Source organism: Plecotus auritus (genome assembly GCF_963455305.1).
Source record: "Plecotus auritus genome assembly, chromosome: 2".
NCBI classification, from domain to species: Eukaryota; Metazoa; Chordata; class Mammalia; order Chiroptera; family Vespertilionidae; genus Plecotus; species Plecotus auritus.
The window spans coordinates 228697297-228721297 of record NC_137771.1 but is presented as its reverse complement, the minus strand read 5'-3'; the positions used below and the strand labels follow the sequence as shown (position 1 = coordinate 228721297).

General features: G+C 60.8%; 1 protein-coding gene across 5 annotated transcripts in view; it reads right to left on the bottom strand.

The window, feature by feature from the left end:
- URB1 (URB1 ribosome biogenesis homolog) overlaps positions 1-19412 on the bottom strand; it is a 48059-nt gene extending 28647 nt beyond the window's left edge. For 4 of the 5 annotated variants that reach the window (XR_013959866.1, XM_080655032.1, XM_080655034.1 and 1 more), the window contains exons 1-13: positions 19191-19412; positions 16769-16908; positions 16058-16209; positions 14952-15084; positions 13118-13214; positions 10534-10619; positions 8638-8763; positions 6885-7009; positions 4626-4821; positions 3205-3342; positions 2672-2845; positions 1994-2123; positions 1353-1469 (exon numbers count right to left, since the gene is read on the bottom strand). Coding sequence is in view for 4 of the 5 variants with exons in the window: in XM_080655032.1 (XP_080511158.1) it covers positions 1353-1469; positions 1994-2123; positions 2672-2845; positions 3205-3342; positions 4626-4821; positions 6885-7009; positions 8638-8763; positions 10534-10619; positions 13118-13214; positions 14952-15084; positions 16058-16209; positions 16769-16908; positions 19191-19329 (1753 nt within the window). In the remaining variant the exon portion in view is untranslated. Of the gene's footprint in view, positions 1-1352; positions 1470-1993; positions 2124-2671; positions 2846-3204; positions 3343-4625; positions 4822-6884; positions 7010-8637; positions 8764-10533; positions 10620-13117; positions 13215-14196; positions 14324-14951; positions 15085-16057; positions 16210-16768; positions 16909-19190 lie in introns of those variants that run through there. The other variant, XM_080655033.1, reaches the window with a different exon arrangement.
- Between the last annotated feature and the right edge of the window lie 4589 nt (positions 19413-24001).

The window sequence follows — 24001 nt, the reverse complement described above, 5'->3', positions numbered from 1 at the left end:
CTGACTCGAGGACCCCGGCCACTGAAGAGCATTATCCCAACAAGAGCAGCAGCCCCGAGAGCCACACTCACACACGCCGCCCACCGCCCAGCCTTCCCTCGCTCTGGGCCCCCTGGTTTTACCCGAGTCCTCGTGTGCTGGCAGACCCAGGGGACAGGGGAGGGGCTGTGAGACTGGCAGGCACAGCGGGGGGCGGGGGTGTGTGTGTGTGTGTGTGTGTGTGTGTGTGTGAGAGAGAGAGAGAGAGAGAGAGAGAGAGAGACTGGCAGGCACAGTGGGGGGCGGGTGTGTGTGTGTGTGTGTGCGTATATGTGTGAGACTGGCAGGCACAGCGGGGGACGGGTGTGTGTGTGTGTGTGTGTGTGTGTGAGAGAGAGAGAGAGAGAGACTGGCAGGCACAGCGGGGGGCGGGTGTGTGTGTGTGTGTGTGTGTGTGTGTGTGTGTGAGAGAGAGAGAGAGAAAGAGAGACTGGCAGGCACAGCGGGGGACGGGTGTGTGTGTGTGTGTGTGTGTGTGTGTGTGTGTGTGTGTGAGAGAGAGAGAGAGAGCGAGAGAGACTGGCAGGCACAGCGGGGGGCGTGTGTGTGTGTGTGTGTGTGTGTGAGAGAGAGAGAGAAAGAGAGACTGGCAGGCACAGCGGGGGACGGGTGTGTGTGTGTGTGTGTGTGTGTGTGAGAGAGAGAGAGAAAGAGAGACTGGCAGGCACAGCGGGGGACGGGTGTGTGTGTGTGTGTGTGTGTGTGTGAGAGAGAGAGAGAGAGAGAGACTGGCAGGCACAGCGGGGGGCGGGTGTGTGTGTGTGTGTGTGAGAGAGAGAGACTGGCAGGCACAGTGGGGGGCGGGTGTGTGTGTGTGTGTGTGTGTGTATGTGAGAGACTGGCAGGCACAGTGGGGAGCGGGGGTGTGTGTGTGTGTGTGTGTGTGAGAGAGAGAGAGAGACTGGCAGGCACAGTGGGGGGCGGGTGTGTGTGTGTGTGTGTGTGTGTGAGAGAGAGAGAGAGACTGGCAGGCACAGTGGGGGGCGGGTGTGTGTGTGTGTGTGTGTGTGTGAGAGAGAGAGAGACTGGCAGGCACAGTGGGGGGCGGGTGTGTGTGTGTGTGTGTATGTGAGAGACTGGCAGGCACAGCGGGGGGCGGGGAGGGGTGTGAGAGAGAGACTGGCAGGCACAGCGGGGGCGGGGAGGGGTGTGAGAGAGAGACTGGCAGGCACAGCGGGGGGCGGGTGTGTGTGTGTGTGTGAGAGAGAGACTGGCGGGCACAGCGGGGGCGGGGAGGGGTGTGTGTGTGTGTGTGTGTGTGTGAGAGAGAGACTGGCGGGCACAGCGGGGGCGGGGAGGGGTGTGAGGCGCACCCCTCAGGAGCTTGCTGAAGTCGAAGTTGTACTGCGTGACCACGTGCGGGACCACCCTCTGGTAGAAGCAGATGACCTGCAGCAGGACGGCCTTCAGAAGAATGGTTTCCGCGTCGTCTGAACCAAAACGAAAGCTTCGTTAGGAGACACCACGGACCCACCGCCGTCAACTGCGCGCTGAGCACCGAGCCCGCGGCGGACAGACCCACGGACGCGACTGAAGGACCCGTGCTAAAGGTCAAGCTGCTCCAACAGCTGGGTTTACCCCCATTTCCCTGGACAGGTCAGAGCGCTGTGTCTGAGCTTCGGTGCCTATGGGGGTGGGGAGGGAGGGGACACAGCAGTGGGGCCGCCATGGGTTCACAGGACACAGACATGAGAAACGGAGCCCCCCGCCCCGCTAACAGGGCCGAGTCAAAGAATCTTACCCCCAGGGTCCACGCAGCCCCTCCACCTGCACAGCAGGAGGCCCCGCCCCCACTGACAGCCCAGCCCCGGGCACCCCGCGCCCAGGTGCTCAGACCGAGCGTGCAGAGCGCACAGCCGTGACACACGTCAGAGTCCACGCACGATGCCCTCGGACCCCGCCCTCTGAGCGAGGACACGAGCCCTCCCCGCCCTCCGTTTGCAGGAGCCCTCACCGCCCGGGGCAGCCTCGCTGGCGGCGGGAGCCCCGCTGTCCGGCTTCCGTCCCCGCTCGTCCCCGCCTCTGGTGTCCTGTTTCCTAAGGGACTGCCAGACCCACACGACCGTGTTCAGGTCTGGGAAGACCTAGAAGGGGAACGGAGAGAGGGGGTCCCGTGAGAGAGACGCGTGAACTGAGCCCCCTGACGAGATGCACAAACGGGGGTGGGGGCAATCGCACCCCAGCCTCGGCCGCCCCGCCCTGAGGCACGACGCCCCGAACCGCGCACACCGGGACTCGGTGAAACCCAAGTGCTGGCCCCGCAGCCCCTAAGGCTCAGTCCCCGAGCGAGGCCCTTGGGAACAGACACGTCCGTGACCTCGGGGACCTGCCCAGGGCGACCTCGGCTCGGGCAGCGGCCAGTCTCAGGCCATGGCCTTCTCGACCCGCGGGGAGGAGGGAGCGAGAGGGGCTTCCAGCGGCCCCGCCCCGTGTGCGTGCGGCCCCGCCCCGTGTGCATGCGGCCTGGGGGAGGGCGGGCACGCCAGCTCCTGGAGGAACTCAGGCCCGAGGGCCACGGACCCCCGCACTTCGCACCCACCTGAGCTCCCGAGATGGCCTGGCAGCTGGGCGCTAACTGGGGCACCCCACAGAGAGCCTGGACATGCCCGCCCATGCCGGGCCGCAGGCCTACCTTGCTCAGGGCCTCGCGGAAGAGCCGCGCAAAGTCCTCCATCATCGCGGCCGTGTACACGCCGGGCCCCTGCCAGGCCTCGCTGCTCAGGCAGAAGTCGATGGTCTTCAGCGCTCGCTTCAGAATGAACAAGAGCAGGGCCAGGGCCGTGTGCCTCACCGACTTGCTGTCCAACTGGGAAGGAGTCAGACCCACAAGGTCCTTAGGTTGCACCGGGCACAGACCTCCCCCCAGCCGGGGCTGCAGCGGGCACAGACCTCCCCCCAGCCGGGGCTGCACCGGGCACAGACCCCCCCCCCCCCAGCCGGGGCTGCACCGGGCACAGACCCCCCCCAGCCGGGGCTGCAGCGGGCACAGACCTCCGTTCGAGCAGGGGCTGAGCAGCCATCGCCTGGCCCTGGCAGGAATGCCCCTACCCAGGTGGGTGGACACACGGAGAGCCTCTGAGGCTCCCTGAGGAGTCAGAGTCCAGCACATCCTGTAGGGCCAGCGGATGAGCAGGAGAACATTCTAGAAGCGAGGCAAGTACTCACATTCAGCGCCTGGGTGAACATGATCTTGTTGCACACCGGGGGCACGGTGGTCACCATCACCATGGCCAGCAGCCGGGGCAAGGGGATGAACTCTCGGGTCTGAAACGCCCGGGAAACGTCCGGCTGGGCCTCGTAGATCTGTGACGAGGAGAAGATGAGGGGGCGGAGGTAAGCTTCCCTCCTGAGACTGGTCGCCGGCACCGACAGGGCAGCCGGGCCAGTGACAGTGAGCGTGACCCAGGCCCCAGGCTCGGAGGAGCAGCCGCCAGCCCACGTGGAGAAGCAGGCACCAGGCCGCCGTTAGCAGGCAGAGCCAGGCCAGCACTAAGGGTCACTCAGCAGGGGCAGTGCTCGGGGCACCTGGCAAGTGCTGTGACCTTTCTGTGCGTCCGACAACCCCACAGGGTAGGGATCTTTAATACGAAATAAAAGTATTTTTAGAGCCCAACGGGCGTGCCTCAGTGGTTGGGCATTGACCTAGGAACCAGGAGGTCACAGTTCGATTCCTGGTCAGGGCACAGGCCCGGGTTGTGGGCTCCATCCCCGGTGTGGGGTGTGCAGGAGGCAGCCGGTCCATGATTCTCTCTCATCTTTGATGTTTCTCTCTCTCCCTCTCTGAAATTAATAAAAAAAGAATAATAATTAAAAAAAAAAAGGTTTACAGATAAAAAAGAGACTCCAGTGAGGTTAAGTCATTTCCTTCGGGACACTGGCTAGAGATGAGGCCTGTCACCCAGGCCTGCACAGGCCACGCACCTGCCCCGCCCCTTCCCGGGCCAACCCAGAGCAGCGCCCCACAGGGCAGACACACGGGATCGCGCACCGGCCCTCGGGACACGTGGAGAAGCGGAGAATGAAAGGAAAACCCCTGCCCCGGCGGAGGCAGCAGCACACCATCCCAGCACTGCAGCAGCACGCAGGCCGTAAAGGAGAGAGGAGGAAGGGGGGAGGGAGAGAGCGAGAGAGAGAGAGAGAGAGAAGAGAGAGAGCGAGAGAGGGGGGGGGAGGGGAACTGTCGAGGGGTGTGGAGGAGGACTGCCTGGTAGACGAGGGGGTGTTAATTAACATCTTTGATCAGAAGTTAATATATATCCACTCAAAGCTGACCACCCACAGCCAATGTCCAGTTGCTCTAAGTACCCGAAACAGCAGAGTTTGAACACTTTCCTACCACAGGGACATTCCCCTCACCCCAGCCCAGCGCTGCAGCTCGCGAAGCTCTCGCTGCCTGAAAACCGGGTGAAACTGGCTCCGGGGACTCCCAGGCGGAGCCCACGGTTCAGCTCGGTGAACAGGAGCGCGTGGAGAAGGCCGCAGCCGCGCCACCTACAGCCTCCCACACTCAGTGGGTCACGGTCACCCTCTCCCGCCGCCCGATCGGAGACTCGGCCCGTCCTCGGGAGCTGAGACCCCCGCCTCACCTTGTGCAGCAGCTTGATGTTGTTGGCCCACGTGGCCTTCGCTCGGGGCAGGAAGGAGAACGTGACCTCCTTGAAGTACTTGTGCAGCAGGTCCGGGCACACTCTGAGGATGCTCACCACCAGCTCGGCCACCAGCTCGTCGTCCGGGGCCGTTTTCAAGCCCAACAGGAAGTGCAGGAGCGTCAGGTTCCCGCCTCTGCAGAGGAGGGGGGGTCAGCGGGAGGTGTCACAGCCTCGCCTCCCTGCAGCCCTGCCGCTCGCCTCCAGGGCCTCCCTGCCTGGTGTCCCCTCCAGAACCCCCCACGTCTAAGGTGCTACAGGGCAGCTTTACATGCAGTCAACATTTCCCCAAAATTAAGTAAAACTACATAAAAGCTAAAAACCTTTAACATGCAAATTTCATAAGGGAAACATAGTTCGTGCTGTGCTGTCACGTGAAGGAATGAAATCCACAGACTAAAATACCACGCCCACAACCAGGGAACAGAAACGAGTGAGATGCACAGACGAGACGAGGTGAACGTCTGTCTGCTCACGTCCTGCTGCTTCCCGCTTGCAAGGGCACAGCTGGGCGGTCGGCTCCCACAGACTGGGGCCCGCCAGACCCAAAGCATGGGCCCTCGGGCCTGCCCACGCCACGGCCCCCGCTTCACCAGGCACCGCTACGCACCAGGCTCTGCAGAGCAGCCTGTTCTCACCCTCACCCACCAGGTAACATACAAGCAGTCAACCAACACGCGGGGCGGGCCGTCCCAGCCAGGAGCAGAGCAGGGGAAGGACAGGGACGCGGAGCGACTTCAGCAGGGGCCCTGAGAAGGCCTTCCTGAGGGGGGGCGCCGGCATGGAGACCCCAGGAATCGAGGGCTGGTGCGGTACTCGCTTTAGCTCTCCTCAAGCTTCCCATTAAGGCCCCCACACGCCAAACTCCCTGCCTCTCCCGGAAGCACAAGCATTTTGCTGTGGCTTCTAACCGTGTGTAAACCAGCACTTAGTGAATCGGACCCACACGCTGACTCACGTGCTCCTTTAAGGACCATCGAGCCCAGCGTCGCCAGCCTTCTGGACCTCACGGGCCTCCAGCGGTCTGCGGACCACCGGCTGGCGACGCTGCTCTAGCTCATGGATCTACTCAAGGGACACGTGTGCGCCTTAAGCACGGCCTGTGTTACATTAGACTATGAGCCTGGCTCCAACGCTGGAGGAGAGTGAGATGTGCTGACTGGTGAGAAAGAGAAACGCTGTGGCAAGTTCGATCCGAACCATCTCAGAATCAGAACGGGGCCCGAGTGACAGCAGGGAGGGAAATCCCCACCGCGCTGGCCCGTCCTCACTGGTTAAACGAAGTCACACAAGCTCCTCCCTGTAGGGATCACCTGGGGGCTAAGAAACAGGAGCCTAGCCCTGACCGGTGTGGCTCAGCGGATAGAGCGTCGGCCTGCGGACTGAAGGGCCCCGGGTTCGATTCCGGTCAAGGGCATGTACCTTGGTTGCGGGCACATCCCCAGTGGGAGGTATGCAGGAGGCAGCTGATCAATGTTTCTCTCTCATCCATGTTTCTAACTCTCTATCCCTCTGCCTTCCTCTCTGTAAAATATCAATAAAATATATTTAAAAAAAAAAAAAGAAAAGAAACAGGAGCCTTCACAGCGACCACGTGTCCGATGCTCCCCTGTCACCGAGCCAAGGGCCCGTTGAGGACAGTGTGTCCAACAGCGGCCATTGCTGCTACAAAGTAACCACACGAGCTGCGTGGCCGTGTCAGAGCTACAAAGTCTACAGGAGCTGCCAGCGGTGGGCTGCGGGGAGACACTGTCGTTAGGGATCATGAAGCGAGAGGGGGAAACCCTAGCGGGTCAGCAGCCGTCTCTGGGGAGCGGCGATGAAGGTGACCGTGGAAGCAGACATCCTGGGGTCAAACCTGAGCCCTGCCACTCACAGCGGGACTGACCTGGCCCCTCCGCTAACCTGGGCAGCAATGCCACCCTCGGGAGGGTGGCGAGGCCCACTCCGGGGCAGCCTGAGCCTCAGGCCCCGCCCCCGAGAGAGCAGGGCCCCCCCTGCCCCCCGTGACAGGTGCTTCTCTTGGGGGCAGGCCCACTGCTGCCCTGAGACCTGCTCCCGGAGGCACAGGCTGGAAGCCTCGGGGCTCTAAGGCTCACGGGAGACGGGTCAGGCAGGGGTCCCCTTCCAGTCCTACCCGGCACGACTGCCCCCCTAGCGCTCGCGCAGTCCCGGGTGGTGGCCCCTGAGGACACTCACCTGCCAGAGGTTCCCAAGGACGCGTCATGGAAGTTGATGCCGTGCCTGAGCGAGCAGCAGAGGTCCGTCAGGAAGCCGTGGACGCGCTCCCGCACCAGGCCCCGCCCCGCGTCCTCGGCAGAAGCCTGGGAGGGCGAAGAATGCGTGGAAGCCCCAGGAGAGGCCTCCAGGGCAGTTACAGAGGAAAGGACAGGGCCGAGGCCAGGGGAGCTCAGAAAACACTGCGAAGTCAACGCTCGGCGCCATTAAAAAATCAACGGAAGTCCTGGCCGGTTTGGCTCAATGGATAGAGCGTCGGCCTGCGGACTGAAGGGTCCCAGGTTCGATTCCGGTCAAGGGCATGTACCTGGGTTGCGGGCACATCCCCAGTAGGGGGCGTGCAGGAGGCAGCTGATCGATGTCTCTCTCTCATCGATGTTTCTAACTTTCTATCCCTCTCTCTTCCTCTCTGTAAAAATCAATAAAATATATTAAAAAAAAAAAATCAACGGAAAACAAGCAGCAGTCAGCGTGAGAAAGCACTCCTGCGAGGAGGGGCGCGTTTAAACCTGTGTTTTTAAACCAACTTCAGAACGACTCGATTTCTCTTGCCCTTTTCAACAGAATTCCACCCTTGCGAGTGTGTGCGTGGCGCTGAGGCTCCCGGGAAAGGCACTCACAGGACACGCTCCCAACCAGAGGCCCTGGGGTCGGAGATGAGGGGCCGGAAACCAGCTCTTGGGGTAATTAAGTCACAGGAATTCCCAGGCTTCGCGACTCGGCCAAGTCCATGCTCACAAGCACCCCCAGGATTTCAGACGAGAACCGAGAGACACTGGCCTTGGTCCACGGGAGCAGCTGTCCCCGTTGGGCACGTCAGTGACGGCGCCACGCAAAGCTCACGCGGGCGAGGGATGCGCTTCCCTGGTGCTGAGGGTCTGAGGCCCAGCAGCCGGCCCTGGAGCTCCAAAGGCCGGCCTTGACAACAATGGAAGGGAACGAAGGGGCAGGCGAGAGGAGGCAGAGCCGGCGCGACCCTCCAGTTCTACTGGGCAAGCACCTCGGGGACATTCAGAGGTCACTCAGCTGAGGGAGCAGTTTTCTCATTAGAACAAAAGTTCAGCCCTGGCCGGCGTGGCTCAGTGGTGGGCGTCGTCCCAGGCACCAGGAGGTCGGGGTTCAATTCCCGTCAGGGCACATGCCCGGGTTGCGGGCTCCATCCCCCGTGGGGGGGGGCGTGCAGGAGGCAGCCGATCCATGATTGTATATCATTATTGATGTTTCTCTCTCCCTTCCATTCTCTCTAAAAAATAGTAATAATAAATCTTTTTAAAAATATATTTTTTATTTCAGAGAAGGAGAGGGAGAGAGAGATAGAAACATCAATGATGAGAGAGAATCATTGATTGGCTGCCTCCTGCACACCCCCTACTGGGGATGGAGCCCGCAACCCGGGCATGTGCCCTTGACCAGAATCAAACTTGGGACCCTTCAGTCTGTAGGCGGACGCTCTATCCACTGAGCCAAATTGGCTAGGGCTAATAAAAAGTCTTTTAAAAAAATTTCATATCATACCACAGAGTAGGAAAAAAAAATCTTACCATAAAAATAAAACTTTAAAAATCGTGTTGGATCTGAGTGGAAAACTAACGTAAGCGAAGGCCAAAAGAAACCGGCCAGAGGGACAGACACTGTAAAGGAGGCGTGTGTGCCGCCGTCAGCGTCTGGCTGTGAGGCTCACGCGCTGACGGCGAGGCCAGCGACGGCGACGCACCTCGGTGGGCCCCAGGTCCACGTCGACGACCCCGTTCCAGCTGTAGAGAGACGCTATGTGGGTCAGCAGCTGCCCGGTGAAGAAACGAACCTTCTGGGTTTTTGTGATACGTTTATTGTGAACCACCTGAAAACAGGGAAACAGAGCAATGTCAAGGAATTCCGTTTTTAAGAGCGTTCGTTGTTTTTGTCGTTGTGAAAAGGATGCAGCCTTGTGACAAAGTATCTGGCCCAAAGAAAGGGAACAAGCCTGGCCGGTGTGCGCACGCACCAGGTCATAGGTCACAGTTTGATACCGGGTTGCAGGCTCCATCCCCAGTGGGGGGCGTGCAGAAGGCAGCTGATCTATGATTCTCTCTCATCATTGACGTTTCTCTCTCTCCCTCTCCTTTCCTCTCTGAAATCAATAAAGATATATTTTCTTAAAAATGAGAATATGAAGAAAAAACGGAAGTCACTAATAACCCACCCCCTCGCTACTAGCGTCAGCATCTGGTGTGTTTCCCTTCAGCACACGCGTGCCCCACCCTTGTCCCACGCGATGCACGTGCAGACACTGGCTGGGCTCCGCCTCTTTGCGGCCCTGTGCGCTCACAGCATTGCTGCTCCTGACACAGCACGAGCGTCCCCACGCCGGCCAGCATCCTCTGAAAGCACCTGAGGGCTGATGTCCTGCCCTCCGAGTGACCGTGACTTACTTCGCCAGCCCCGGTGCACCCCAGGGCGTCCCGATCCCAGGCTGTGGCCACCGCCTGTACGGTCTGTGCTGCACCTGACCGTGGGCGGGAACTGTGGTGCCGCTCCCAGTTCCGCCCCAACGATCCTCTGAACCTCTGGGGGTGACGTTCCTCAAATACATTCCCGGTGGTTCTGAGGCAGCCCCCACCCCAACGTCTGCACATGGTTTTTAAAAATATTATGTTGTATTTATTTCAGAGAGGAAGGGAGAGGGAGAGATAGAAACACCCACGGTGAGACACACTTCCACGATGAGAGAGAATCATGGATCGGCTGCCTCCTGCAAGTCCCCTCTGGGGATCGAGCCCACAGCCGGGCATGTGCCCTTGACCGGGATTGAACCTGGGACCTTTCAGTCCACAGGCCGACGTTCTATCCACTGAGCCACACTGGCTAGGGCTGCACACGTTTTTAAGACCTTGGACACACACCCCAGACCTGCTGTGCCCCGAGGGCCACGCCCCGCAGAAAGCATCCAACTCAGAGCGTCTTCGCTAGAACGAAAGTTTTAAGCCGATGCTAGGGTGGCAGGTGAGACCCCTGCATCTCTACCTGCCCGGCTTTAAACCAGGGCTCCCAACCACAGCACCTGGCTCTGGGGCCCGCCGCCGGCCGCGGGGCATCCCGGCCTGACTGGGGGTGAAGCGCAGCACCCCGCTTGACCGCTGGCCGCAGCTGCAGCTCCCAGTGCTGACCGCCACGCCACAGACATGCCGGGTGCCCGGGAGGTCGGGGGGGAACCGCTGTGCTAGGTTCACAGTGCCAATCGCCTTTCCACCCGGACTCCCCGTCCGCGGCCTCCGACAACTTCTACGTGCGGAGGGTCAGAGGGCTTTTCTAACTGACCGCTCAGGTGCCGCTGTGTCACAGGGATCCGTGAGGCAGGTTTCACAACGCCCCTAAGACGCTCGTAAAAGACAGACGTGCCAGACGGCACCAAACACCACCGTGGCCGTCACGGCTCCCAGCGACCTGCTTCCCGGAACGGTGCCCGCCGCTCCTCCCCGTCTCCGCGCTGCTCAGCCCCGACCCTCAGGGCTGCGGCCCCAGCACACGCTCTGCCTGGGAACAGCTCCCGGCCCTCTCACGGCCACCTCGGCAGCTGAGGCCCGTGAAACCCCGGTCGCGAAGGGCAGACGCGTGGGTACCGGACGCGCACCTTTGTCTGCAGCGTGGACAACAGCATCTCGACTGTGGAAATCCGATCCTCCTTGACGCCCGAGGTGAAGACGCAGGGGAGGAACTCTGAAAGGAAAGCGGGAGCATGAGCCGCATCTCCGGCAGGAGCCCAGAGCAGCACCTCCTCGAGGCACAGCAGCCGGGCCCCCTTCCTTCCTGAAAGTTCTGCCTCTTCATCGGGCAGCAGCCCCGCCGTGCCGCAGGGTCCCTTCCGCCGACAGAACCACGAGGGCCTCGGCGGCTCCCAGTCCTGTTCTGCTTCCCGTTTCTCACGTCAACTGCCGAAAATGGACTTCACTGGCCTCTCCAAAGGCAGTATGTGCCATGACTCTGTTTTCCATAATCCTCTGTGCTTAGACTTGCTCAGAGATGTCTTTAAAGTGATGGTGGTCATTTCACTGAGTGGTGGTAGAATGTGGGGTGCCTGTGACCCCCAGGGACTCAGCCAGCACAGCCTGGGGTGCCTGTGGCCCCGGGGACTCGGCCAGCACAGCCTGGGGTGCCTGTGGCCCCAGTGACTCAGCCAGCACAGCCTGGGGTGCCTGTGGCCCCAGTGACTCGGCCGGCACAGCCTGGGGTGCCTGTGGCCCCGGGGACTCGGCCGGCACAGGCTGGGGTGCCTGTGGCCCCGGGGACTCAGCCGGCACAGGCTGGGGTGCCTGTGGCCCCGGGGACTCGACCGGCACAGCCTGGGGTGCCTGTGGCCCCGGGGACTCGGCCGGCACAGCCTGGGGTGCCTGTGGCCCCGGGGACTCGGCCGGCACAGCCTGGGGTGCCTGTGGCCCCGGGGACTCGGCCGGCACAGCCTGGGGTGCCTGTGGCCCCGGGGACTCGGCCGGCACAGCCTGGGGTGCCTGTGGCCCCGGGGACTCGGCCGGCACAGCCTGGGGTGCCTGTGGCCCCGGGACTCGGCCGGCACAGCCTGGGGTGCCTGTGGCCCCGGGGACTCGGCCGGCACAGCCTGGGGTGCCTGTGGCCCCGGGGACTCGGCCGGCACAGCCTGGGGTGCCTGTGGCCCCGGGGACTCGGCCGGCACAGCCTGGGGTGCCTGTGGCCCCGGGGACTCGGCCGGCACAGCCTGGGGTGCCTGTGGCCCCGGGGACTCGGCCGGCACAGCCTGGGGTGCCTGTGGCCCGGGGACTCGGCCGGCACAGCCTGGGGTGCCTGTGGCCCCGGGGACTCGGCCGGCACAGCCTGGGGTGCCTGTGGCCCCGGGGACTCGGCCAGCACAGCCTGGGGTGCCTGTGCCCCGGGGACTCGGCCGGCACAGACACGGAAGCGTTTACAGCCTCACTCGCTCTGCACGTGCTTCATGGGCACACCGCTCTGTGAGAGTGGATCCGTTCTTCTCAGAGAAGGAAAGCCAGGGAGACACCAGACACAGCACAGGAACGGGAGTTGGAATCAGCGTTAACACCGCAGCCGGAGGTTACGGTTAACTCTGCTGACCTCGGGGCTCCCAGCTGCCCGCTAACCTTCTGGCGTATCCAGGCTCTGTGTGTTTAACTTTTAGTGAAATGGGGTCACACGTACCGTTTCATGACTGAACGTGTCCCCATCAGAGGCGGTTAGGAAGCCCGATGTGAGTCATGTCCCCTCACTCAGCAGCTGCTCCCCACCCACGGCCGCCCTCGGTGCTCCCCAACGCCTGCCGGTGGCGAGGGCTAACTCTCAGCTAACGGGAGGACGGCCCCATCACACCTCCACTCGCACCGCTCGTTACTCCTTAGGACAAGCGAGCGGACCTGGCCTGGCTGTACCGAACATGCTAAGACGCAGGGGTCCTCAAACTTTTTAAACAGGGGGCCAGTTCCCTGTCCCTCAGACCGTTGGAGGGCCGGACTATAGTTTAAAAAAAAACTATGAACAAATTCCTATGCGCACTGCGGGCCCGGGACGCGTCGGCTGCTAAGCAGGACAGGCAGCGGTCCCCGGCGGGCCGGCTCCATGTCCTCGGCGGGCCGCATGTAGCCAGCGGGCCGTAGTTTGAGGACCCCTGTAAGAGTTTCGCTGCGCCCGGCCCAATGCCCGCAGGAACTGAAGCGCATGCCTGCCGCACCCCGCACCACCCGCAGCACTGATGGGACACCAGCACCGTCCTTACAGGCATGGCCTCCCCTCCCGACAGGGCTGGACCCCAGGGGTCGCACTGAGCATGGCCCAGGACCGTGGGTCCAGGTGCTGCGCTCACTGTCCTGCTGAGTCCCCTCTGAGGCAGGGCCTCACATATCCACACGCCGCCGCCTCCTGGAGGGAGACAGCCAGCGGCCTGCGGGGCTCCTGGGAGCTCTAGCACCGACACTGTGGTGACACCGGCTCAGTGACTAAGCACCGGCACTCGGGCTGTGACCTGGCGCAGGCCCCGTTTGCAGGGGTGTGCCACGTGCCCCGCCCCGCACGCAGCCCGCGCAGCAGGAGCACCGGGCTCACACTGACCACGCCAGGAAGCCGCACCCTTCCCTCTGGCGTCCCGCAGGCCGAGGCCGCAGACCCCTGCTAACCCGGGAGCAGTGCTTCGCGGGGAACCTCCCGGGCAGAGGGGCTGCTGCGCGGGGCACACCCACCTTTCAGCTCCAGCACCTGCGCCACGGTGCTGTCGTCACCGGCGATCAGGAAGGACAGGGCGAACTGGATGTAGGCCAGCCGGACGTCGTGCATGCCCTGGGACAGGGGACAGGTCACGTGAGCATCCACACCCCGGAAGCAGTGCCTGCACCTCTCCCGCCCAAGGTCACGTCTAAAACCCCTGGGCATCTCCCCACGCAGGACGGGGTGCGGAACCCGCTCCTGGCTGCTCCCCGCACAGAACGGGGTGCGGAACCCACTCCTGGCTGCTCCCCACGCAGAACGGGGTGCGGAACCCGCTCCTGGCTGCTCCCCACACAGAACGGGGTGCGGAACCCGCTCCTGGCTGCTCCCCACACAGAACGGGGTGCGGAACCCGCTCCTGGCTGCTCCCCACACAGAACGGGGTGCAGAACCCGCTCCTGGCTGCTCCCCACACAGAGCGGGGTGCAGAACCCGCTCCTGGCTGCTCCCCACATAGAACGGGGTGCAGAACCCGCTCCTGGCTGCTCCCCACACAGAGCGGGGTGCAGAACCCGCTCCTGGCTGCTCCCCACACAGAACGGGGTGCGGAACCCGCTCCTGGCTGCTCCCCACACAGAGCGGGGTGCAGAACCCGCTCCTGGCTGCTCCCCACATAGAACGGGGTGCAGAACCCACTCCTGGCTGCTCCCCACACAGAACGGGGTGCAGAACCCGCTCCTGGCTGCTCCCCACACAGAACGGGGTGCGGAACCCGCTCCTGGCTGCTCCCCACGCAGGACGGGGTGCAGAACCCGCTCCTGGCTGCCGGGCTCTGGAGCGCCAGCAGGGAGCGTGGACTGTCACCCCGAGGGACCGACCTGCGGCTGGCACAGGCCTCGGGAGGAGCACCGAGCCCGCAGACGTGTGCCTTCTCCCCCGGAACCGCCGAGCCCAGGTGACACTGCAGGGCCCCCCGGGAACACCACCAACAGCCCGACGCCCACCAGCTGCACTCCCATTCTCTCTGGGAGAATCCAGTGCCTTCTCGCTACGAGACGCACTTGGGAGGCACAGAAACGTAAAAAAGCCACAGATGTCTCTCTGAGAACCTCACTGCTTCACCTTCCAAGGGCTTTCTCCCAAGTGGAGCGTCCCACAGGGTCCACAGCACGAGGCCACGGAGAGATGTCATTTGCTCACGAGCTAAGTCACCCCACGGAAGGGAGGACTATGACGCTCCGCCCACAGCAGCTGCCTTCAGAGGCCCCGTCGTTCTGCTCTGCAGGTGGCAGGCCCGCTGCGGCCAGGAACTAGGCCTGCCCGCCCCCCATGCCCCCTGCAGCCAGGCCTGCCCGCCCCCCATGCCCCCTGCAGCTAGGCCCGCCCGCCCTCCATATCCCCCTGCAGCCAGGCCTGCCCGCCCCCCATGCCCCCTGCAGCCAGGCCCGCCCGCCCTCCATATCCCCCTGTAGCCAGGCCTGCCCGCCCCCCATATCCCCCTGCATCCAGGCCCGCCCGCCCTCCATATCCCCCTGTAGCCAGGCCTGCCCGCCCCCCATGCCCCCTGCAGCTAGGCCCGCCCGCCCTCCATATCCCCCTGTAGCCAGGCCTGCCCGCCCCCCATATCCCCCTGCAGCCAGGCCTGCCCGCCCCCCATGCCCCCTGCAGCCAGGCCTGCCCGCCCCCATGCCCCCTGCAGCCAGGCCTGCCCGCCCCCCAGGGCCCAGTGGCTGCCAAGGCGCATGACCCTCCACACAGAGGCCTGACTCCAGGTGCGTGAGGACCGAGACCGGAGCGGGATGGACAAACCACCCGCCCGCTCTCCGTGGGGAAAGGGCTCACGCGGGAGGCACGAGACGCAGGACTCACCTTGGAGTCCCGCTTGGTCACCAGGGCGTACAAGGTCTTTTTATTCAGATCGAAAAGGCTGCAGACGTCCCTGGCGGCCTCGGGGCCCTGGGTCACCATGGCGGCCATCAGGCTGAGGCAGGCTCGGGCCACCCTGCACGGGGACAACGGGGAAATCAGACGCACGGAGCACCCACACCCAGCTGTGGCTTGCTGCCCCAAACCGGAAGGGGGAAAAGCAGATGTGCGGACGTGCTTTATTTCTTTAAAAAAAAAGGCGTAACAAACATTTCAAATGAAAGTAAAAAACTGAGTCTGTGGAGGACCCAGGAATACGCAACGTGAGCTAGAAAGACGGCCCCTCTCTGTGCAGTAAGGCGTCACGGTGGGCGAGCCCACCCCACCTGCCTCCGTGGGCAGAGGGCCTCCCCGGGCACAGGGGACCCCCGCAGTGCCACTGCCCCTGCACAGGCGCCCGGACCTGTTTACTGAGCACCCACCGAGCAGTAGGCCATGCGGGTGCCGGGGACACACACCAGGTGGGGCAGCGAGGCCCCGCCGCCTGCAGCCTGCGCTCTGGGGCGGGAGAGTGAGAGTGACGGGAACAGGCATGGAGTGCACCGCTGGGCAAATACGCGCACGAGTGGCATTTCCTCCGCGGCTGGAGGGCGACGGCGACAGGGACCAGGACGGCACAAAGGCCCTGAGAGCCTCTGCGAGCCCCGGGGCACAGGCAGGGCGCCCGTGACCAGGCCACGCGAGGATGTCAGCGTCCCGGGCCGCAAGGAGAGCAGGCGGGAGTGAGAGGGACCGCTGTAGGAGGAGTAGAGAGCGGGGGGGGGGGGGGGACCAGCAGGAGGGGCAGAGCCTCGGCCGCTGGCTCCATGTCATGATGAGAAAAGGCCACCAGCCCTGCTGGGGAGCCTGAGCTGGTCCTGCCACGCGGAGGCCCCTCACTTGTACCCCGAGGCCCTCACCTGTACCCCGAGGCACCCTCACCTGTACCCCGAGGCGCCCTCACCTGTACCCCGAGGCCCCTCACCTGTACCCCGAGGCCCCCTCACCTGTACCCCGAGGACCCTCGCCTGTAACCCGAGGCCCCTCACCTGTACCCCGAGGCCCCTCACCTGTACCCCGAGGCGTACAGGGCCTCGCAGATGAGCTTCATGTGGTTATGCAGCAGCTTCTTCACAATGTTGGTCCCCACGACGTGCAAATGGGAAAGGTCGCTCGCTGTCCGCAGGAGAATGGCCTCGAGAGCTTGAAATATCAACAGCACCTGCGAGGGGGGCGAGAGGCGCCGCGAACCTTCCCGTTTCTGCCCCCAGACCGGCCCGGCTCAGCCAGGCACTCGCAGGACGAGGCCTCCCAGGCCCCGCCCCGGAGTCAGTGCAGTGGCCCAGAGAATTGCTTGCTTACAACCACGCCGGTGACAGGAGGAGAGAAGTTTCTAGCCACGCCCGGGCCTTGCTGCGTCGGGCAGGTCGGGTCTAAGCCTTCCCCCCTCACCCCGAGACGGCAGCGGATCCTCAACACCCGGTTCTGAGCCCCCAGGAACCAGAAAGCAATTCCTACCCATTTCCCTTCTGTTAAAACAACCCCCGAAACCCAGCACGTCTGAAGAACCTGTGACCCCTCCTTCTGCTGGTATCCACTGACAAGGAGCTCGTGCTTCCCCTAAAATGCTTTCTAAGGTCATGACGCGAGAGCGAATGCGACCCCCGGCACGGGGCCAGGCACCCCTCTGCAGAGGCGGGATGCGCCTGGGACATCTGAATCGCGACCCTCTTCCTCGAGGGGACTCGACAGCAGCTGCACAGGCGTCGGGAGAGGCGTACCTGGCTCTCGGGCGGCCGCTCCCCACTCAGCAGCTGGAACACCTCCGCGCACTCCACGGAGATGGCGACGTAGCCTTCCACCACGTCGTACGCGCCCTCCCGCGGCAGCTGCTTGGCGGCAGCGACGAACGCTTCCAAGGCTGAAATGGCACGTGCACGTCAACAAGGACGGTCCCCCGGGAACCATCACAGCAGCGACTGGGACGGAGGGGGTTCTGGCAGGAGCGCCAGGCGGCTGGAGCGAGGTGGGCAGAGCAGCCATGTGGAGGCGGGATCGGTAATGACACTGCCTCCTCTCTGTCGCCAGGGAGGCCTGGGAGCCGTCCACCCGGCAGACCCTTCTCCCTCAGGGTCCTCGCTGATCGCACGTCGATCCACTCCTGAGCACCCGGGTCTTTACCAATCCAACCCCACGGCGCTCTTCCTCCCACCCCCACAAGAAGGGGGTGCAATCAGAGAACGAATATAGGAAATGTGGTATGCCTATGTTTACCTACATACAGCTACACACACACACACACACACACACACACACACACAGTGGAGTATTATTCAGCCTTAACAAGGAAATCCTGCCTTTTGCAACATGGATAGACGAGAGGGTATTCAGTGACATCAGTCAGACACAGAAAGACAAGTGATGTGTGATCTCACTCATGTGGAACCCAAAACAGCTGAACTCATAGAAACAGAATGGAGGTTGCTGGGGTGGGGGTGGGGTGGGAGGACGTAGGGAGATGATGGTTGGGGTACAAACGTGCAGCTGTAAGATGAGTAAGTTCTGGGGATGTAGGGTACAGCGTGGCGACCGCAGTTAACAGCACTGTGTCATGTACTTGAAAGCTGTTAAGGGAGAAGATTGTAAACATTATCCCCACCAAAAAAGGTGATGATGTGAAGGCATGGCGGTGTTCGCTAACCTGAAGTGGTCATTTCACACGACATGCATGTAGCAAGTCATCACCCTGTACACCTCAGGCTTACATGTATGTCAACACTGCCTCAGTAAAGCCGGAAGCAACGCCTTCCCTAGATCCTGGATGAGAACCAAGCCCCCTAACATCTACCCATGCCGTTCCGTGAGGCAATCCGATCACAGGAAGCTGTGAGAACACACGGAAAGAGAGAGAATCCAAGACAGAGACCAGATTCAAACACAAATCCCGCACACATCACAGGAAATACACACTTTCAGCTCACTGCCACGCCTGCCAGCGACTTCACCTGCACCCACCCGTCACCCCGGGTTTCCATCCGAAACCTGTTCCAGTGCTGCCCCTGGAGGTCATGGTGCTCTCTGAGCAAAACCGAGTGTGTGCATGGATGCAGTCTCTTAAATAAACATGCTTTCTCCTGCCACCGGGCCCCTGCCCCTGCCCCTGCCCCATCCTACCACTCGCTGAAAGCCACTTCCTCCCGGAGCCTTCCTGGATCTCCCAGAACGGTTCCGTGTGATTTTATTGATGGATGCCTGCCTTCTGCACTGGACTATGCGTAAGCTCACAATGGCAGGCCCCTGTCTGACGTTCACTCCCCATCTTATCTCTATCCTAGCCAATAAGAGCCACTCGTAAACAATGAGCAAAGGGATGAACGAATGACATGGATAACTGCTAAAGCAGGCATAGCCTCCCAGCACTGCCTAGCAGCTGCAGGTTTCAACCATGTAAAAACACAATCTGTGGGAGACAAACTGGAAAGGGAGGCTATTCTGCAATAATTAATAACCCTACGTTATGGAGTTAGTAACTTCTTTAACCTGGGAGAAACAACGTCACCGTTTTATTCTGACACAGATCCAGTGTTCCCACACAGTAGCACGTGCACCTGTGTTTCCCCCATAACCTACGTTCTCACGGGTTACAGGGCGCTGTGAAGGGCATCACGCTTCTCAAAACGTGAAGTGACAGAATGGCTCCCTCTCGGTCTCCAGTTCCCTCTTAAGTCACCCCAGTCCCAGAGGCGGCGCTGCGTGAGTGACGCAGGACTCACGCGCTGGGACAGTGCGGACAGCGGGCCGTGGCGAGCGGACTCGCAGTGGGGACTGACCAGGACTTGTGAGAACGTCTGCACGTGTTTACTCCCCTAGCAACTGCAGCGAAAGGGCTTTAGAGTTTGCTGCCCGGGCCAGGAGGCGAGCGGTCCCTGGAGCTGTCACAACAAACCAGCCGGGCCTCCGGGGGCGCTGACAGCCCGGCAAGGAAGCGCTGCGCGCGGAGCTGGGGCCGCCCGGGCCCTGGAGCCCAGCCGCCGGCCTCGGTTTCCCTTCTGCAAACGGGGGGGTGGGGGGAGGAGGAGGAAGTTGGCCCGCGGTGACCGCAAAGCCGCAGAAAGGATGGGCTGCGTGCACGGCCACATCCCCACACCCGGCCCGAGGCCGCCCGGCACGCACGTGCTCCGCGCCGCGCCGCCCCGCACTCACCCGGCCCCGCGCCCTGCGGGTCCCGCAGCTGAGCTTTGAAGCGCACGCCCGTGAGCTCTTCCGTGCGGGCCCGCTTGGCCGCGCCCACGGGGGAAGCCGCGCCGTCCCGGCCGCCGGCCTTCCTCTTGGGGACCCCCATGCCGCGAGGGCGGGGTCGCGCGGGGTCCACACCTACGGACTAGGGGCTCAAGGATGCTCTGGCAGCAGACGCCAGACTGCGACCTACACGTGCGCAGGAAGGGGCGGGGCTGCCGGAAGAGGCGGGGCCTCAGGGAGCAAGCCCGGCGGAAGAGGCGGGCCTAGGTGAGGCAGACGGAAGAGGCGGGGACTAGAGGTGGGGCGTGAGGGGCTTGACAGTCGAGGGGCGGGGCTCTGAGGGGCGTGGCTGTTTACGGGCCGGGCCTGCGGAGGGCGGGGAAGGTGAGGGGCGTGGCCTGCAGGGCGGGGAGATGTGGGCGGAGTCTTGGAGGGCGGGGCAGTCGAGGGGGCGGGGCCTGTGGCAAGGAGGGCTGGGCGCGCGGAAGGTCGGGCTGCGGGCGGGTCCCGCCGCTGCTGCCGTCCCCGCTGGCTCGCTCGCGGCCGGAGCGAGCGGACTCTGCGCGACACCCCCGCCCCAGGCTCTCTGGAGTGCTGGGGGCGAGGAGCGGGGAAAGAACCCGGATCCTCCGCTCCCGCGGGGCACCAGGCCGGCGAGCTGCACCGTCAGCGCGGCGAACGCGCCCTGGGAGAACGTGCTGGCCCGCCGGCGGACGCCTGGGCGGCGGGAGGCCCTGCGGGTTGGCCGGAGGGTGCCGGGCGGGCTGATGCGGAGGTCCCCGCTCCGGCACCTGGGCCGAGGGCGGTGCAGGCGCCCCTAACCCTGACCCTAGCGCCTCTCTCAGACTGACCTCCGCCCCCGGTGCCCCCGCACGGCGGCGTGCAGGGCGTGCGGGTGGGAGGAGAGGAGCAGCTGGCATGGCTGGGGAAGCGTTCGCGGACAGTGCGGTGGTCTCCAGGCCCAAGTTCCCGTCCGTTCCGTGGGGCCGGGAAGCCAGCCCTGCCTGAGGTTGGGGCCTCCCTGCAGAGAAAGGATGCAGTGTGCGGAACACGGCTTGGACAGGGGGAAGCACGGTGTTTCAAGCCGCATTAAATGCTCTGGAATAAAACACGGAGGCCTGAGCGAACCAGGAGAGCCAGGCCGGTGCGCTCTTTAATGGCTCACCAACCCGTGGTCACGTGTGCCAGTGCGCCATGACCCAGCTGGTTGGGGGAGCAGTTTGGTGATGCCCCAGTTCTCCCAGGCTGCCCTCTGGTTGGAGGAAATGCCGACAGAACCCCGGGACCACGTCCATGACCCGCAGTAAGTTGGACCTCGAGGATACCTGTGTCTTTTTTTAAATCTCATAAGCCTGAGAGGGAGAAACCCTTGGACAGAGTAAAGGAAATTATGACACACACCCCCACCCCCTCAATAGGGCACACACCCCCTTAGTAAATAATTGGGTCATTTGGGACACAACACAAAATAGAGTGTTATCAGCGGTGGAAGAAAGGTCTCAGAACTGTTCGTCTCAAGTGGGCATCTTTATACATAAAAGGCTAAGTGACCGGCCGACCGATCAACCGGCCCGTACGTAGGAGGCGCACTGGCAATTTAAAAATAAACGTTGAACCCCCCCCCCAACTGCCCTCCCCTGCAGGCCTGGTCACCCCTAAAAAAATAATAATAAAAATAAATAAAAATAAACGTTGATTCACACATGCGCGACACATATAAAGCTCTCACTGGCTCCAATCACACACGTGTGTTTTGATTTGTCCTTGTCGATCGTGAATTTGATGGACACTTCTATTACAGAGAAAGGCGAATCGCAATATTAAAATGTCTTCTAATCTATTTCCTTTCAATGTGCACGGGTCACTAGTTTAAGTATAATGTAAAAGACGGGTTATGGGCACTAATGCATCGTAAAACTTCCAGAAGGAAGGAAGAATGCTTTCTGCCAACGGTTGCCAACCTTTCGGACCTCACGGACCACCAGTGGTCCGCGGACAACCGGTTGGTGACCGCTGTATGGACTATTCCTCTGTGTGTGTGTGTGTGTGTGTGTGTGTGTGTGTGTGTGTGTGTGAGAGAGAGAGAGAGAGGTTTTAAGTTGTTAGTTGTTTTTTTTTTTTTTTTTTTAATAAATCTTTATTCAGATTATTACAATTATTTCTCCTTTTCCCCCCATAGCTCCCCTCCACCCCTTTCCCACCCCACCTTCTGCCCTTACCTCCCCCGCACTGTCCTCATCCATAGGTGTATGATTTTTGTCCATTCTCTTCATGAACCCCCCATACCCCTTTCCCCCTGAGAATTATCAGTCCACTCCCTTTCTATGCCCCTGATTCTATTATATTCACCAGATTATTCTGCTCCTCAGGTTTTTAATTCACTTGATTTTTAGGTTCGCTTGTTGATAGATATGTATTTGTTGTTCATAATTTTTATATTTACTTTTTTCTTCTTCCTCTTCTTTAAGAATACCTTTCAGCATTTCATATAATACTGGTTTGGTGGTGATGAACTCCTTCAGGTTTTCCTTATCTGTGAAGCTCTTTATCTGCCCTTCAATTCTGAATGATAGCTTTGCTGGGTAGAGTAATCTTGGTTGTAGGTTCTTGCTATTCATCACATTGAAAATTTCTTGCCACTCCCGTCTGGCCTGCATAGTTTCTGTTGAGAAGTCAGCTGACAGTCGTATGGGTGCTCCCTTGTAGGTAATTAACTGTTTTTCTCTTGCTGCTTTTAATATTCTCTCTTTGTCTTTTGCTCTTGGCATTTTAATTATGATGTGTCTTGGTGTGGTCCTCTTTGGATTCCTTTTGTTTGGGGTTCTGTGGGCTTCCTGGACTTGTAAGTCTATTTCTTTCACCAGGTGGGGGAAGTTTTCGGTCATTATTTCTTCAAATAGGTTTTCAGTATCTTGCTCTCTCTCTTCTTCTGGCACCCCCATAATTCTGATGTTGGTACGCTTGAAGTTGTCCCAGAGTCTTCTTACATTATCTTCAACTTTTTGGATTTTTTTGTTTGCTTTTTGCTTTTTCGGTTGAGTGTTTTTTGCTTCTTTGTATTTCAATTCTTTGACTTGATTCTTGGGTTCCTCTATTCTGTTTCTGGGTCTCTGTATAATATTTTTTATTTCAGTCAGTGTATGTTTAATTTCTAGTTGGTCCTTTTTCATATCTTCGAGGGTCTCGTTATATTTATCGGCCTTTTCTAGGATATTCTTAAAAAGTCTTATAACCGTGGTTTTGAATTCTATATCCAGTCGTTTGTTTTCCTCCATTTCTTTCGTTTGTGATCTGATTCTTTGACCCCGCATTTTCACTGATTCCCTGAGTTGGTAAGGTAGATATTTGTGCTAGGTTTCCAATATGGTCCAGTGGGTCTGCTTCCCCAGTTAACCTGAGGTGGACACTCTTGGTGCACCCCTTTGTGGACTGTGTGTACAGCCTTGTTGTAATTAAGTCTTTATTGTTGTTGGTATCACTGGGAAGAATTGACCTCCGGGCCAGTTGGCTGTAAGGATCAACTGTGTCTATGCTGGGAGAAGTTCGGTGCTGGAGACAGCCTTATAGGATTAGACTTGCCAAATTGCAATAGCCTCTGTGCTCAGCTTGGATGGGGTGGAGCCTCAGTCTTGGCTTCCTGTCAGCCCCGCCCCTGTGCGCACGTGCGCTTTCAGTCCTCCGCCTTCCCCAGCTCGAGTCTCCGGCTGAGAGTCCAGACTCCCCCCACAAGAGTGTGGGCCCCCAGGGGCTCGCCTGGAACCGGGGTTCACTGCAGTCAGAACTGGGGCACAGTGCCGTCAGGAGCCTCTGACTCCCCTCCACCAGGGAAAGCCCGCGGCAACCTCCGCAGCCCTTGTGCGCAGCCCTTGTGCGCACCGGCGCGGGCGCGCTTTCAGTCCTCCGCCTTCCCCGGCTCCCGAGTCTCCGCCCGAGAGTCCAGACTCCCCCCACAAGAGCGTGGGTCCCCAGGGGCTCGCCTGGAACCGGGGTTCACTGCAGTCAGAACTGGGGCTCAGTGCAGTCAGGATCCTCTGACTCCCTTCCACTAGGGAAAGCCTATGGCAACCTCCGCAGCCTTTGTGCGCACTGGCCCGCGTGCACCTTCAGACTTCTGCCTTTCCCAGCTCGAGTCTCCGCCCGAGAGTCCAGACTCCCCCCGTAAGAGCGTGGGTCCCCAGGGGTTCGCCCGGAACTGGGGTTCAGTGCAGTCAGAACTGGGGTTCAGTGCGGTCGGAGGCTTTCTTCCCCCTTCCGCCAGAGGAAGTCAGCCAGGCTCTCAGCCGCCCTTCCTCTCTGCGCGCACAAAGCACCTTTGCCGTACCTCCAATTCTCTGTGAGCTTTTCTCCTTCCTTCTAGTTGTAGAATTTTCACTCAGCCAGCTTTCGTGTGGTTCTGGATGGTGTCCGTTCTGTCTTTTAGTTGTAGTTTTGAAATTGTTGTGCGAGGCAGCAGTTTAGGTGTTTACCTATGCCGCCATCTTGGTTTCTCCTCAAGTTGTTAGTTTTTAAAATGAATACTATTTAATGGAAACATCTTGACTTTTAAATCTGTTGCAGAATTTTGAGGCCCATTGAAACAAAGTTTAATGAAGAGAAAATAAAATGGCACTGCTCGGCCGGTGTGGCTCAGTGGTTGAGGGTCGACCTATGAACCAGAAGGTCACAGTTCAATTCCCGGTCAAGGCACATGCCTGGGTTGTGGGCTCGATTCCCAGTGAGGGGCGTGTAGGAGGCAGCCCATCCATGATTCTCTCTCATCATTGATGTTTCTCTCT